The sequence below is a fragment of the Haematobia irritans genome, chromosome 2, assembly GCF_050003625.1.
Source record: "Haematobia irritans isolate KBUSLIRL chromosome 2, ASM5000362v1, whole genome shotgun sequence".
Classification (NCBI taxonomy): Eukaryota; Metazoa; Arthropoda; class Insecta; order Diptera; family Muscidae; genus Haematobia; species Haematobia irritans.
In genome coordinates this window covers 194,085,359-194,100,951 of record NC_134398.1, presented here as the reverse complement: position 1 = coordinate 194,100,951, position 15,593 = coordinate 194,085,359, and the positions used below count along the sequence as shown (strand labels likewise).

The 15,593-nt window shown below is 33.5% G+C and overlaps 5 protein-coding genes and 2 long non-coding RNA genes across 8 annotated transcripts; 6 read left to right on the top strand and 1 right to left on the bottom strand.

Annotated features, from left to right (window-relative positions):
• Positions 1-839: 839 nt before the first annotated feature.
• Positions 840-1,549, top strand: LOC142224437 (uncharacterized). Its single transcript, XR_012719161.1, has 2 exons — positions 840-1,278; positions 1,336-1,549. It is a non-coding gene; the product is annotated as an uncharacterized LOC142224437 (long non-coding RNA).
• Positions 1,550-1,804: 255 nt separating this feature from the next.
• On the top strand, positions 1,805-2,621 carry LOC142224436 (uncharacterized). Its single transcript, XR_012719160.1, has 3 exons — positions 1,805-1,942; positions 2,008-2,364; positions 2,429-2,621. It is a non-coding gene; the product is annotated as an uncharacterized LOC142224436 (long non-coding RNA).
• A 928-nt stretch (positions 2,622-3,549) lies between these two features.
• Positions 3,550-5,005, top strand: LOC142226863 (post-GPI attachment to proteins factor 2-like). The gene is made up of 3 exons (XM_075297101.1): positions 3,550-3,751; positions 3,808-4,557; positions 4,615-5,005. Exons 2-3 carry the CDS (start codon positions 3,930-3,932, stop codon positions 4,749-4,751), a joined length of 765 nt encoding a protein of 254 aa, XP_075153216.1. The 5' UTR covers positions 3,550-3,751; positions 3,808-3,929; the 3' UTR covers positions 4,752-5,005.
• A 434-nt stretch (positions 5,006-5,439) lies between these two features.
• Saf6 (SAGA factor-like TAF6) lies at positions 5,440-8,208 on the bottom strand. Of its 2 annotated transcripts, none has more exons than XM_075297099.1 (6): positions 7,617-8,208; positions 7,315-7,461; positions 6,961-7,255; positions 6,219-6,893; positions 6,028-6,158; positions 5,440-5,971 (listed from the first exon to the last, which is right to left on the bottom strand). In XM_075297099.1, exons 1-6 carry the CDS (start codon positions 7,857-7,859, stop codon positions 5,453-5,455), a joined length of 2,010 nt encoding a protein of 669 aa, XP_075153214.1. In that variant the 5' UTR covers positions 7,860-8,208; the 3' UTR covers positions 5,440-5,452. The 2 variants fall into 2 exon arrangements, with proteins under 2 accessions (XP_075153214.1, XP_075153213.1); XM_075297098.1 differs by having other exon boundaries at positions 7,515-8,207.
• A 73-nt stretch (positions 8,209-8,281) lies between these two features.
• Positions 8,282-9,337, top strand: LOC142226862 (mitochondrial inner membrane protease ATP23 homolog). Its single transcript, XM_075297100.1, has 2 exons — positions 8,282-9,014; positions 9,078-9,337. The coding sequence occupies exons 1-2, from the start codon at positions 8,373-8,375 to the stop codon at positions 9,276-9,278; spliced, it is 843 nt and encodes a 280-aa protein (XP_075153215.1). The 5' UTR covers positions 8,282-8,372; the 3' UTR covers positions 9,279-9,337.
• A 1,365-nt stretch (positions 9,338-10,702) lies between these two features.
• r2d2 lies at positions 10,703-13,473 on the top strand. The gene is made up of 3 exons (XM_075297097.1): positions 10,703-11,141; positions 11,505-11,635; positions 12,870-13,473. The coding sequence occupies exons 1-3, from the start codon at positions 10,802-10,804 to the stop codon at positions 13,299-13,301; spliced, it is 903 nt and encodes a 300-aa protein (XP_075153212.1). The 5' UTR covers positions 10,703-10,801; the 3' UTR covers positions 13,302-13,473.
• Positions 13,474-13,953: 480 nt separating this feature from the next.
• Positions 13,954-14,839, top strand: Saysd1 (SAYSVFN motif domain containing 1). The gene is made up of 2 exons (XM_075297095.1): positions 13,954-14,368; positions 14,428-14,839. The coding sequence occupies exons 1-2, from the start codon at positions 14,249-14,251 to the stop codon at positions 14,791-14,793; spliced, it is 486 nt and encodes a 161-aa protein (XP_075153210.1). The 5' UTR covers positions 13,954-14,248; the 3' UTR covers positions 14,794-14,839.
• The last annotated feature ends 754 nt before the right edge of the window (positions 14,840-15,593 follow it).

Here is a 15,593-nt window from a genome sequence, read left to right as displayed (position 1 = left end):
ACAAAGATATTACAGCCAATTTCTCATATCCAAAACAAAGGCTTTCGTTCGACTAGGAAGCCCCAAACAGCTCAATTTATAAAGGAAAATCAGCTGTGTTTGGCATTTCAGTCGAACGAAAGCGTATCTTTGGATATGAGAAATTGGCTGTTAGTTTTCTGCAAAGAAATTTGAGTTTAGTGTCTTTCCTAAATTTTTTTATCTGTTAATACTGCGTTCGCACTAGACACGAAATCTCGTTATTTAGAACCAAAATCTCTTTACAAATCTCAAGTGTTCGGACTGGCAAAATAACGAGATTTCGTAGATTTGACGATTTAAAAGCTGTTTGTAAATATATCAATACATAGAAACAAAACCCGTATGTGCACACACACACATTCATCTACAAGGAAAATTGGGGCAGGGTTGCAAAATCGCATTTTTAGTACTAAAACCACAGTTGTAAAAGACAGTATATGGGAATTTGATAGTGATTTTGTTGAAATCCTCTCCGAGCCAGCTGATATTTGCCTATTGCAATTCTACTGAGATCTAGGAGGATTTTGGCCAAAATCCTTTACGAGGATTTCGTGTCTAGTGCGAACGTAGTATAATAGTCCAAAATTAGTTCATAGGTCAGCGTTTTAATGTTTTCAAGAATGTAGAATCCAAAACTTTTATTTTCTGCGACGAGATATGAATTTAGTGACTTCCTTAACGTTTTATTTCATTTTTTTTTTATTTTTTCTTACCACGAACTTCGTTGCACAAACAAGTATTGAAAACCACATGTTTTTTGTGGCATTTCGTGGCAGTGTTTTGAAAACGTTTTCTCCAATTATTTTCAACACATCCCAATAAACACAGGATGAGCGTTTTTCAAATGCAACACCTCTTCAGTTTGAGGGAAAATATAATTTTCAACATAAATTCAACTTGACTTGAAAAAGCTCATCTTCAATACTTCTTCAAGTTGTTTGCGAATTACAACCAATTTGGCAAAATGTTGACGAAAACTTTGAAAATGTGTTGAAGATAATTGGAGAAAACTCCCTGCCAGCATTTCAAAGTTCCATTTCAACCTCATCGTTACCACAGACTCGTAAATGTCACTTCAACCATCATGAAAAGGTACATCAAAAAGTACATGCAAGTAATTTGCCATCCCTACTGTTAAAAAAGCCATTTTTTTTTTTTTTGTGAAACGCCAAGCGCAACCAGCTTGTTATATTTTAATTAAATAAAAACGAAAATAAAGTTCTGAAAACATAGATTATACGCTTAAAATTGTGAAAGGTATATTGGTGAACAATTTGGTGATTTTCCAAATGGAATAAAGTGATTGTTTTTCAGATATTTTACAGACACGCTGCCTCCATGGAATAAAAACACTGGTTGATAGACGCAGCAACATGTAACTCGCTACTTGTAACTCAACATCATCATTAATGCGAAAAATTATGTTAAATGTAATGTGATAGTGGTATAAATGTTATATTTTTAAGAATTTGTAAATGTTTAATCAAATTAATAAATATCTAAACAAACGTGTTTTACTCGACCACAATGATTCTTTTACAACTATCTTAAAATGCACTTTTTCTGATTGTTTGGAGGGTCCCTTATTGGCGTCGTTCTAAATTGATCTATAAAGGCACCTAATAATTGCACTCATGCGAAACATTTTTGTAGTAACTTGGCGTGGTACAACTTCTCAATAGTGACGGCGCTTTTCCGACGAGTTTTTGATGTCGTATATGATTGTTTTCGACGTAGTGGGGATTCTCAAAAGAGTCCCCAAATTCAAAAAATGTTGGCAGGGCTTTGACAAAACACTACCCTGAAATGCAACGAAAAAACCACATGGTTTTCAATACTACTTTGGTCAACAAAGTTCGTGGAAGAAATACAAAAATGTGGAAATTTTTTAATAATCAATTGAAATTGCTTATAATAATTGGTAAGTAAAACTAAAACACGAAATGAAAACTTTAAGGAAGTCACTAAACTCAAATCTCTTTGCAGAAGACTAAAATATTTGGATGCTGATTCTTGGACACATTAAGAGGCTGGCCGATGAACAATGGTAGTGGCTTATCGAGAAGAGAAAGTTTCCATAAATCAAAGTGCAACCAAAAAAAACTTGGTATTTATGCTTTTCCATATCAACAACTACTGGATGATAATTCGCATCACATCGATAGTTTAATTTACTTCGCATCATCGGTTTAATTTGTTATTTTGTGAATTGAAATTGCTGGAAATTTATTCCAATTATCTGGTCATCAAGTTCCTGAAAATTGCCAGTATTTTAATAACAACAATTTTGTAACACCAACGTTCTTGAGGAAATCACGACGTTCTTGGAAGAAATACAAATTGGTAAGTCAAAATAAAAAGTGAAATGAAAACATAATGGAAAGCACAAAACTCGATTGTTTTGTAGAAAACTAAAATCATTGGATGGTATATTCTTGGAAGATGTTGGCCGATGAAAAACCAATGAAGGAAACAACAAAGAAAAGTTTTCAGAAAACTTACAAAGTGCAACAATTCCTATATCAAGAACTTCTGGATGAAAATGTGCATTACATCAATTTACATCCCGTCATCAGGTTGATATTTTGTGATTTCCTCTTGCTGGAATCTATTCTAACACACAAGCCAGCAAGTTCCTCGATAGTAATTATTTAAAATTGCCAGCATATTAATTAGTAGTTATTTGACACCAACATTATGGAGGAAATGGAATTATACATGTAAAAATGTTTAAGATATTTAAAGTTGTATTCATAGTTTTATTTATTAATATGTTTAATAAGATAATTACATTTTGATTGGTATTATATTATTATTTTTATATATTATTAATGTTATTTTTAAGATTATTATATTTGTTAACGAAAAAAAATAATAAAATTTACAAAATCCCTAGAAATTTAGTATTGACTTTCAGTTAGAACTAGGATTGACTTTCATACAAATTGTGGTTTGAAAGTATTCGCAACAATGCTAATTTTTTATTTTTCTCACGTTGAAAACTGTTTGAGAAATTATTGAGTAGCGATGCATTTCAATTTGAGGATTACAATTGAGAAATTATTGCTATTGTGTTGAATTTTACTGTTGAGGGTAATGTCTGTTTTTTGTTGAGAACGCGATTTTCTCAACAATTTCTCAACTTGAATATTACCCTAATCCTTTGAAAAAATGTTTGAAAAATTATTGAATTTTAGTATTTTTCAAACGTTTGTGTTTATTGGGATATTCAAAGATTTCTTCAACATTTTGGGAGTTGGAAGTAATTTGCAAAATTTGAAAATGTGAGCTATTTCAAGTCAAGTTGAATTTATATTGAAAATGATATTTATTCTCAAACTGAAACTGCTTTTGAAAAACGCTCATCCTGCGTTTTTTGGGACGTTTCCTTTATTTTACGGCTACGTTACATGCATAAGGAGGCCTTTAGGGGAACACAACTATTAAATCACTCCTTTAATGACGTACAAACGTCATTCGCCTTAAATTAAGGAAACCATCAAATTTGATTGGTCCAAATTCGCAAATATCGATTATTTATCTTTATCGATTAGGGTTTGTTTACGTACTTTGACAACAACAACGACCACCATAAAGGTAAAAACAACAACAAACCATGGAAACAATTCTCTAGATAAGAAATTTAGGTAACTTTATGAAAAATTGAGTTGCCAAGATGGCTTTTTGAATAAAACTTGACAAAAATTCTGCATCGAGTGCATAATGACAAGTAAGCAAAATAAATTCGTCGTTAACAAAATAGCAATTTTAACTTTCCTATTGCAGTTGAACAAACACAGCTGGCACCCAATAGTCATATTTTGTTACAGTAATATCAGCACCACCCAAATTTTCTATGTACAAATACAAAAACGATTTTATACCGGACACAAATACCCACATGGAAAATGTTACCGACCTATGAAAGATTGAATGGGCCGAAAGTATTGTTCCGAGTTGCTTTTCCCAAAATTGCCATAAGTGCTATAAGTCTAGCATTGGGTGCTTTCCTCTTTTGCATAATCTGGTCTGTCGTTTTCGACTTTGAACGTGCCACTTTCACTCATTGCGATGTCAAAAACTATCTGCCCTCAATTTCTGCAGCCATTGGTAATTACGAGCCCCAAAAGTCTGTCTGGCGTATCGCTATTATACTTCACTTGCCAGCGCGACTGGCAGTGAGCCATATTTATTATAAATATTATAAAGAACAAATACGAAGAAATCGCCGTATATTCGCTCAAATCGCCGTTTCCTTAAATGTCATTGAGAATATTGCGTTGCTCTCACTGTCCCTGTGGACATCTTCTGATAGCTATGAAATGCATCGAAATTCCTTTGTAACCTTCATTGCATGTAGTGAATTATATATGTTCATATCGTATTTCCTCAATAAGAATGGACGAAAGCAAGCACTGACAGAGACGGAAGAAAAATCGGTGCGCTACAAACTTTTATTCTTTTTGATAAATTTATTAGCATTTGCTTTGGCGGGTTACTTTTTTCTACGGCACAATTCAAAGTGCGAACCAGGAGGTGAGTATATGATATCATATAGTTTGAGTATATAAATTATGCTTTCCCTCTTTTTAGTTTACACCTTCTTCGCATTGTTTGAGTACGTCGTGGTGTTTACGAACATGGGTTATCATATGACAGCCTACTGGGATTTCTATGGCTATTTTGTATATTTTGATTGGGAAAATGGACTGTATTTATCGCACTTATAGTTGGAACTTTGAGCATAACAAGATTTTATTGTAACACAATAAGAAATTATTTATATTATACTTAATATGCAATAATATGATTAGCTAGTTGAAAACTTTCATATTGCCGTTTTCAGGGAAATTTATACTATGTAAATATATATTAAAACAATTCAAATTATAAGTAGCCTAGATGAAATCATGGTATTATGGAAAGCTATTATTTTGCGTAAATAAACCCTCATTGGGATATTTTTTATTAACATCCAAATAAATTGTAGAAAGACTTTTTAATATGGATCTTTAATGTGACACAACAATAAAATAATTAAAGCATTATGTTTTTTTTTTTAATAAATATTGCACTACAATACTTCAACATATTTGTAATTTGAATTTCACATACCAATTGATTAACATATTTTTGTTCAATTGATAATTTAAGATTTATTGAATATAGTTCACTATTAATCATGGTACTCAAGAACGTATCCCAAAAGCTAAAGGTCTATTGAAAAAGGAAAGGAGGCTATATACTAAAATATTTAAAATGATTGTTCGAATTCTGTATATGCTAGCCTGAAAATCGTTCTACCACTTATGAATAGATTCTTACAATACAACTGTCGCCATCAAATATTTTTTTTTATATTCATGATTGAATCCGTGGTCCTTTATGTACTATAGTACAAACAAAACTACAGTTAAATATTTTATTCAAATTATATTTTCAGAAAGTAGTAACTACATAATGGTATTTTAGATTTTTCATTTGTTAAAGGTTTAAAAAGTTTGCGCTTCGCTATCAATATATCATTTGGAGAGAATCCATTGTCTGATGTTTGTATATTGTCTCCTATGGGTTGCTTCGATTTCAAAATAACCGGCCTACAACCGGCAAACTTAAATCGTATATTACCAGCACGATTTAATTTCATATTAATGGATTTTAATTCAGGAAATAGATCATTCATTGATGGTTTGGGCTTTAATGCTTTATTGGGATCGTCACCGTGGCACATTGCAGCCGCTAAGGTATTCCATTCCAAACGACGTACACCAACTTTAGGATTTAATTTAAATGTGGGTTGTTTGCATTTTGTATAACGGTATCTTAAAAATTTATCATAATATTGAGCGTAATTGGTGAGAAATGGTTGTAGTTTATCAGCTCCGCATACATCTTGGAGCCATTCATAAAGGAAAATGTCATCATGACTGTGTAAAAATACCGCAGATATCTAGAATACATTGTGTTTACAATAAGTGCAAGCGGAATTCCATGAAAAAAACTTACATTAAAGTCAACCCATATTGTTTCAGGTATATCTTCCAAATTAAGCCTATATATAAAAGGTATGAATTCACGAAATGCATATTCTCCTAAAGCAGTTAGCCCACGAACGGCACGGCTTATGTAATTGTAATCTATAAATAATATTTTGTAATTTATATAATTTATATTTTCTAATGTATGTATATGCTTACCTCTTTCCTTTTGAATAATACGCCCTTTGAAGAATCGTTTCAGTCTTCTTATAATATGGTACAAACATTCACTTTGAAAATAACCGTTAAGAGCTCCCAACATTCCCAAAGTTTCACATAGCTCATTCACAAATTCCCATTCTACGGGGGAGGCAAAGTACTGGGATGATTGCATATTTCCAGAATTTCCATCATACACATTCATTACTTCTTCGTCACTATCTGGTTCTAATTTGAATATTTTTTCGCTAGTATCCTGATCCACCGTTGATACTTCCATAGTCTGATCAACTATTGAGGACAGTTCATTTGTACCACCAAATGGAACTGCCGTATCCATTTCCATTTTTACAGTTTGATGATCTGGGCATTCATCATCTTTCATGGAATTATTGTTTTGTATTTTTATTGATTCCAATGGAGCTAAAAGTTGACACACAAGTATCTCGGATAAATGGTAATATTCTTCGCGACAATCCACATCTCTTGTACGAGGATTCGAGGATAATGCTCTTAGTAAACGCCAACATCGAGAACTGATGTCATTACTTTGTTTAAATGCTATAATTTGTATAATCTTTGTAAGTATCAAACGATAACAGGAACCAATCAGGGGACTTAATGCTGCCTCAGTCAATGCCGTATCTAAATCATCTGTATTACCATTTATAGCAACTGCAGTTTGTGTTGATGTATCAGAACTGTAGTATTGTATTATTAATTTAAAAAGTTCTATACCCACCGTTTATTAAACTGGGAACATATCTCTTAAAGTTTTCCATATGCTTTTCTTCGACTGGCCATGAGCATTTGAAATCTGGTCCTGATGCCATATTAAACGAAACATCTTTTTGATATTCATCGCGCAATTCCAGAATTTTGTCGGAGTAGAAGAAGTAGCTTCCATCATAATCAATGCGATCATAGTCACTATCCATGGCTCCCAAACAAGGAGGTACGTCGGAATCTTTAAGGACTTCATTTACTAAATCGTATGTTATTGCCCCTCCCGAATGACGCGAATAGGTTTTTATGTTCTATAAGTACACAACTTCATTATCTAATACTTGACGCTTTTATAAAGGCGCTAAATTACATTTATTAATTCCCATAACTTGTAAGAAGCATCTTCAGCAACTCTTGAACACACTTCCGCGGATAGTTCAATATCACTTTGATCATGCTGTTCCCATATGATTTTTATCGAGCGAGGCTCTAAACCGGCATAACTCTTGTGATGATTCTAAAATTCCAATTAGAGTGTTAAAAAACTACATAGCATTTTACATTACTTACTCTTGACATTGTATTAATTTCATTACTATTTGTACCACCACCACCACCAACAAGACCACTTCCTCCTACTTGTGTTAAGGAGGAACTCTCAAACATATTTACCCCTACTCCTACCCCACTTGCTAACGACGAAGTGGGAGTTGTTGCAATCAAATTTAACTGATTTGTTGTATTGTTTTGCTGCTGTTGTGTTGTCAATGCTCCGCTGGTTGGAGTAACATTTTTCACTGTGCTTCCAAGGTTTTGAGATTCTTTAGTTGATTTTGCTCTAGATTTTGTTTTCTTTGTAGATTTTTGAGTTGTCTTCGGCGTATCTTCGTTTTGTTGTGTTGTAGAAGTTTTCATAATTTACTACTGATGTAAATAAAAATTAAATAAAATAAATAGTACTGGTAACAATACAAAAACAAAAATCGTCCTCAGCGGAGAATAACCACAAGAATAACACAAACAATAATAGAGTTGCCAAGTTGCATCATGTTATCGATTGTGAGGCATGTTTTTTCTCGAGATGAGGATATTCACACGTAGGTAAAGAACTACAGCCCCAAAAAATATTGTAGTTTTCAGGCGGAAATTGAATGGAATCCTTGACACTTTGCATGAAAGGTGGATGTATTAACGTTGTAGTATCTTTGGTTCTCCGGCAAATCTTTTTATAATGCGCCGTGGTCTTCGGCAGTAGTGTATACCCAAAACCGGCCTATTATGGCACAGATGTGTGGCTCTCGTCAATACAAGATATCGATAACATCTGTTATCGAAATTGTGGAAAATCACTGGTTGAAATGTTATTTAACCAGACATTTGAGAAACTCAATTGGTTTTTGATAAATAAACACAAGACAAAAATTAAACATGGGTTGGTTTACAAAAGTTGAAGCCAAATCGCAAGAAGAAATACCAGGAATTGATTTGCAATCTTCTACAACTACACCTCAAAATGTCACCAAAGACCAAGAAAAGAATAACATTGAAGCACCCTCTGAGAAAAAGGCAACCAAAGAGTGGGGCTATGATCTATATCCGGAACGACGGGGCGAAGAATTCAAGCCAAAATGGTCTAGGATATTTTTGGGTTTGGAAGGCCATGAAAACATGGATAAAGTAAAATGTGAACGTAATGTATATTGGTGTGTGAAAAATAGTCCACTGGTGAAATTAATGATGGGTGCACTCAAGAGTTCGGGATGTCCCATTGATCTTAGACGTCACATATCATGTGAAGTTTGTGATACCAGTGTCACCGGAGGCTATGATCCAGTTTTAAATCAAATTGTTGTTTGCCAGAATATGGCCAAAAAGGAGGGTATGGTTCAAGGAGTATTAACGCATGAGATGATACATATGTTTGATTATTGCAACAATGACTTGGATTTCCGTAACATAGATCACTTAGCATGCACAGAAATAAGGGCGGCTAACTTAGCACATTGCTCCTTCTTGAGTGCGATGATGCAAGGTGATGCTTCTATGTTCAATATAAAACAAAGTCATCAGGTGAGTGCTTTTCGGCTGGTATTTATGTCGTATTAGTAACAAACGTAACAATTTCTCTTCCAGAATTGTGTCAAGTCAAAAGCCCTAGCCTCCGTTTTAGCTGTGCGTAACGTAACCCGTAAAGAAGCCATAGAGGCTGTTGAACGAGTTTTCCCCAAATGCTATAACGATTTAGAACCTATTGGCCGACGTATACGACGTAATTCACCCGATCAACATAGAGCCTATATGGAAGGTCCTATGTATGGTTATGATGTATATTAATAATAGAAAATTTGTTATTATTTTTTTAATAAAAGATGGAACGATATAATCTAATCGGATTCGAATTTCGTTGAATTATTTCTATTGTTTATATCTGCTAAGATTTAGATAAAATAATCTACGTATTTGTTAAAAATAATTTTCGATTTCTCAATTGCGTGCAGAGACAATCATCAATGTGCTTAGTGGGCTTGGAAATAAGTAATGTGTCTAATTTCTTTTTTAATATTTTCACTACAATGACAAGTACTTTGCATATACAAATGGCTAGGTAGCTTGGGATTATTCTGTTGCTGCTTTCATCTCTAATCAATTTCAAGAAAAACCAGAACGTATACTGGATATTGGAAAGTTCCTTGCAGCTTTGGTAAATGACATTGATGACAAATTGATTCAGATGTGAAATATAGCTGTGCTTTGCGAGTGAAGCCCCTTCTATTAGCCGTACAAAAACTTTTCAGTGCTTCTGTGTGTCTCTATTTCTTTGTCATCTAATTTTATTTATATCAAAGGGATAGATGAGGTTTAACGCCTTGATAAAGGTGTACGATACAGTGAATACACACAGGTTGGACGACACCAAATAGACATTTCTTTATTCTACAGTGAAGTCCAGCACTGTGGTATCACAATGGACTGAATAGTCTAAGTGAGCCTGATACATCGGGCTGCCACCTAACCAAACCTAACCTTATTCTACGGTGAATAACATGAAATTGGGATAGATTTAAAATCGAAATAAATACTGGAACTCTTTTTAACAGATTAAAACGAAAGCACTGCTTTAAAACTCCACCAAACTCGAACTTAATAAAGGTGAGTATTAAGTTCGTGTTTAAGATGGGTACTAAGTTCGAGTTTAGCCGCTAAAGGTGGGTATTAAGTTCAAGTTTAGCCGCTAAAATCGTCAATTTTTCACGATTACTTTTCTTTAATAATCCATTTTAAGGAAAACAAACTTTGTAAAAATTAGCTTTGGGCTATTCCCCATCAAGTTATAATAAAATTTGCTACAAATATGTATAATTATATGCCTTTTTTACCGATTTAGTTTTCACTTTAGCGGCTAAACTCGAACTTAATACTCACCTTAAAATCGCAATTTTTTCACGATTACTTTTCTTTAATAATCCGTTTTAAGGAATACAAACTTTGTGAAAATTTGCTTTGGACTATTCCCCATCAAGTTATAATGAAATCTGAATCAAAAATGCGTAATTGTATGCCTTTTTTTACTGATTTAGTTTTCACTTTAGTGAAAAAATCACGATTTTAGCGGCTAAACCCGAACTTAATACCCACCTTTATGGTATAGTCTTAATAAATAAATAAATAAAAAAAAACAATTTTACTCTGTTACAAGTTTCTATTGGAAAAGTACGTGAACATTCCTATTATTATACAAATGTGCAAGGCGAACAGCTGCTGATTCATTTATATATTATAACACGAAACTGAGAAATCGGGAAAATTTGTGAAATTAAGAAATTGGTGATTTACAGAACAGTTCAAACTTACTGCGAATGGCATCAAAATCGACTGTATCTGCGCTACAAGAATACTGCGCAAAGCATAAAATTCCACCACCGATTTACGAATGCATAGATTCTTCAGACGGATCGTTTGTTTGTCGAGCTCAAGTCATGAATGTGGAATCGGACGGTGTTGGAAGATCTAAAAGGGATGCAAAACATTTAGCCGCATCAAATTTGATCAAAAAGCTCCGAGTGAGCTTTCCAGAAATTGACGATGTGCGGCCAATACACCAAGTAGAAATCCCTACGATGGATATGATAGTAAAACTACGTGATTACTGTGTTCAGAAACAGCATCCTTTACCCGTATTTGAAATAATTCAACAAGGTTGTAGTCACATTTGTCTATAATATTTATTGAAACAATCACTAAAAGGATAAACAGATTCATTTTACTTAGACCATCTTGTTCCCTGTATTTAGGGTTCATTTTAAGTCATATTTCCAATGTTTTGTTTAATTAACAAGTTCTTACGTGGTTTCTAACATTGCTTTGTATTAGTAGTCATCAGTATTTGTATTATTTTGTACAAATTTCATATATATAATTATTATTCTTTGGGCCTAATTAATGTTCAATGAAGCTTTGGATTATATCATTTATTTATTCAATTTAGAAGAATAGAAGCCTTTAAAAAATGTTACATCATAACACAAAATAACACTTTTTTTCAATGCAATTTTCTTCCAGGTGGGACTCCTGATGCTCCCGAATTTATCGCAATGTGCTCTGTTGCATCTATTCGCCGCTATGGTGTATCAGATAAGAAAAAAGATGCGAAACAATTTGCGGCATCTGAAATTTTGTCCGTGATCTATGAGGTAATTGAATACTTAGGGTTAGTAACATCCTAATACTAGTTCATTATGATCCACGTTAGCAAAGCTAAAATTACCTAGATATTTGTAGCATTTACCGTTGAGTCAATCTTTTGTTGAGCGGCCATGATTGTTCCAAAAGCCTTAACAACTGCTATAAGTTGACGTTTTCAAGTTTCATTAATTCTCTAAACCTGTAAATCCTAAGCTCGCTTAAGCCTTACACAAGTTTTCATTTTCAAATATCATAACAGTGAAGCGTGGTGCACACAGACCCCGGGAAATAAACGATAGCGAAAAGAATACCTCATCACTGTAGTGTTTTTTAGGCTGAAATATTATCAATAAGAGAAGTGGCGAATTGGCTGAGAAGTAATGTTCCAACGAATGTTGGCATTAATATGTACTCAGACAGTGAACCTGCAATAAAAACCTTGGACTCTGTGTCCCCTAACTCGAAAACGGCCATCGACTGCCGCAAATCTCTCAACGAGATGGCTGAGCAATACAATATTTACCTAATATGGGTGCCTGGCCATAGGAACAAACCGGGGAACTGCGAAGCGGATTAGTTGGAACTACCTAACATATTGCAGGGGAACTAGAATCTGTTGGTGTGCCTCTGGCTACATGCAAGCTCATACTGCGTGAGAAGGCTGTTATGATGGCGAATGTCCGATGGGAGGATTGTAAGATTTGCAACGACACTAAGCAAATATGGCCCCATCTAAACGTAAAACGCACACTAGATATGTTAGTCAGATATCACTCCTGATATCTGCTATAACGGGTCACTGCCTGATACGCGATTTTGCAAAAACTATTGGCGCGAAATATAAGGAGTATGAGCTGTCATGATGCGAAGGAAAAGGAATCAATTAAATAATCTAGAAAGTTCAGAGGTTAAGACTATAAGTGTCCATATGTAATAGATAGTTTTAGTTAATGTGGTATCACAATGGACTGAATAGTCTAAGTGAGCCTGAAACTTGATCGGGCTGCCACTTTAACCCAACCTAACCATCATAACTGGCTATCGCTATGTGCACCTTGCTCAGTTTGACCAATATATGAAAAGAATAATGTCAATATAACAAAATAACGTTATCGAAATGAAAATATGTGTAAAAGGATAAACAGAGGCATTTTTTTAGGAAGTATATAGACCAACTGGGTATTAGACTACAACTTTTTTTACTTATATTAAAATTATTTTTGAATATTATTTTTCTTTCAGGATGATAAGCCATTGGAACATGAAATGCAAGTGGCATCCATCGATTCGAAAACCGAGGACTTTGAAGAAGAACGTTATCTAAAATTTAAAACTTATCGCGAACTTAAAGATTCTTGCAGCAACGATGATCCCCCTGGAGTTCTTCTATGTGATCGACATAACTATTTCTCTAATTTTCATAAACATCTCATAGACAGTGCAAAAGCCATACTTAACAGCAAAGAATATGATGAATATGATTACGAGCGACAAGCCAAAGACTTACTATATGTCCTTAAAATAACTCCTCGCATCACAAAACATGATTCTGAATGTACAACAGAACCAATGGTGCATATTGAGATGAATTGTTCATATGATGTCCTAATTGCCAACGTGGCAGGCAAAGTATATAAAAGTGTTATTGATTATTTTCGTGATATGTTAGATTAAATAATTCTAAAAAAAAACATACATGTATTGGCCAAAAACCATAGATGTTGGCATTTAATACAAATATGTGTTTATATTCATATTAAAGATATTATTTTAAATGATAAACTAATAAACTAAATAAATAAATCATTAATTTATCGGATAATCTTTATTTATCCAAGTACGTTTACAGTTTATTGTTTTAATCATTTTTATTCATGGCTTCACATACAACGAGATTTACAATCTTTGCATTCATATTAAAGATATTATTTTAAATAATAAACTAAATAAATAAATCATTACTTTATCGGACAATCTTTATTTATCGAAGTACGTTTACAGTTTATTCTTTTAATCATTTTTATTCATAGCTTCACGTACAACGAGATTTACAATCTTTGCATTCATATTAAAGATATTATTTTTAAAGATATATATATATATATATATATATATATATATATATATATATATATATATATATATATATATATATATATATATATATATATATATATATATATATATATATATATATATATATATATATATATATATATATATATATATATATATATATATATATTCACCACTAAATTCAATCTAGAGTTCGAATGAGATGTTATTATCAGCTGTATTTATAAACCAAAATCAGCTGTTGCAGTTAATCATATTACACTACCTGCCATTACTCCCATTTGCTTTCAAACAATAACATTGCAAAACCAAAGAATCTAAAAATTTATTAAATAGGATGGAAATATTCTTTGTTGAAAATTAGATTTATTACCATCAGCGAAGAATACGTGGAATCTTTAAATTCTTATGGATTGTTTCTCGCCACAGGTGCAGCAATAGAAAGTAGGAATAAATTTCCATTGACACGTCACAAAGTATGTTTGTGCATTGTTTATTTGCTGCTGGACATACACAATTGGAAAAAGGAACTTGGACAAAACTAGATGGAAAATATTGAAGACAAATTGTACGAATATCGACGTCGTAAGACCCGCCGGGAGACCTTCCAGCGATATAAAGACAAAGTTCGTGGATTTCTAATGCCTAAGCATAAAGAAGAGCAAGTAGGTGATCAAGAAGTTTATAAAAGTTTGGATTTTTAATATTGCAAGTTCACCTTTAGGTATTGGTAATAGACTGTCCCACACCCGAGGAGCAGTCGGACGATAGTGAAGTTGTTTCAAGTGAAGACTTCGATGAGAGTACAGCAACAAGTGTAGAGGATGCCTCAAATGACAAATTCCTTAAATATACATTACGCGTTGTTCTTTTAGCATTTTGGATTACCTTGTATATCATTGCAATTGAACTTCAATTTGGGATTGTATATTTGATAATTTCGGCTCTTGTGGCCATTTATCTCAATACCCGTACTGGTCCTAAAAAATCGAACGAAGTCAGTGCATATAGCGTATTCAATAAAGACTTTAGAAGCATTGATGGGACATTAAAAGCCGAACAGTTTGAACGTGAAATTGGTATACGATAGAGTAAGACATCTGTAAAATAAATTTACCAATAGTGTTTTATATAAATTTTGTAAACTATTTAAATTCGACTGGAATTTTTGTACATGTACTTATAGTGAATGGGGTATGAACAGTCCTGCATTCCACCGTTGTCCAACTGTTTGAAAAAAAAACTTAACACATTTATAACTGCAACAACAAAGGTTTCCCGATGTTTTTAACTAAAGGGTGATTCTTTTGAGGTTAGGATTTTCATGCATTAGTATTTGACAGATCACGTGGGATTTCAGACATGGTGTCAAAGAGAAAGATGCTCAGTATGCTTTGACATTTCATCATGAATAGACTTACTAACGAGCAACGCTTGCAAATCATTGAATTTTATTACCAAAATCAGTGGCAGAAAATCCGCTTTTTTATCGACAAATTTTGTTCAGCGATGAGGCTCATTTCAGGTTGAATGGCTACGTAAATAAGCAAAATTGCCGCATTTGGAGTGAAGAGCAACCAGAAGCCGTTCAAGAACTGCCCATGCATCCCGAAAAATGCACTGTTTGGTGTGGTTTGTACGCTGGTGGAATCATTGGACCGTATTTTTTCAAAGATGCTGTTGGACGCAACGTTACGGTGAATGGCGATCGCTATCGTTCGATGCTAACAAACTTTTTGTTGCCAAAAATGGAAGAACTGAACTTGGTTGACATGTGGTTTCAACAAGATGGCGCTACATGCCACACAGCTCGCGATTCTATGGCCATTTTGAGGGAAAACTTCGGAGAACAATTCATCTCAAGAAATGGACCGGTAAGTTGGCCACCAA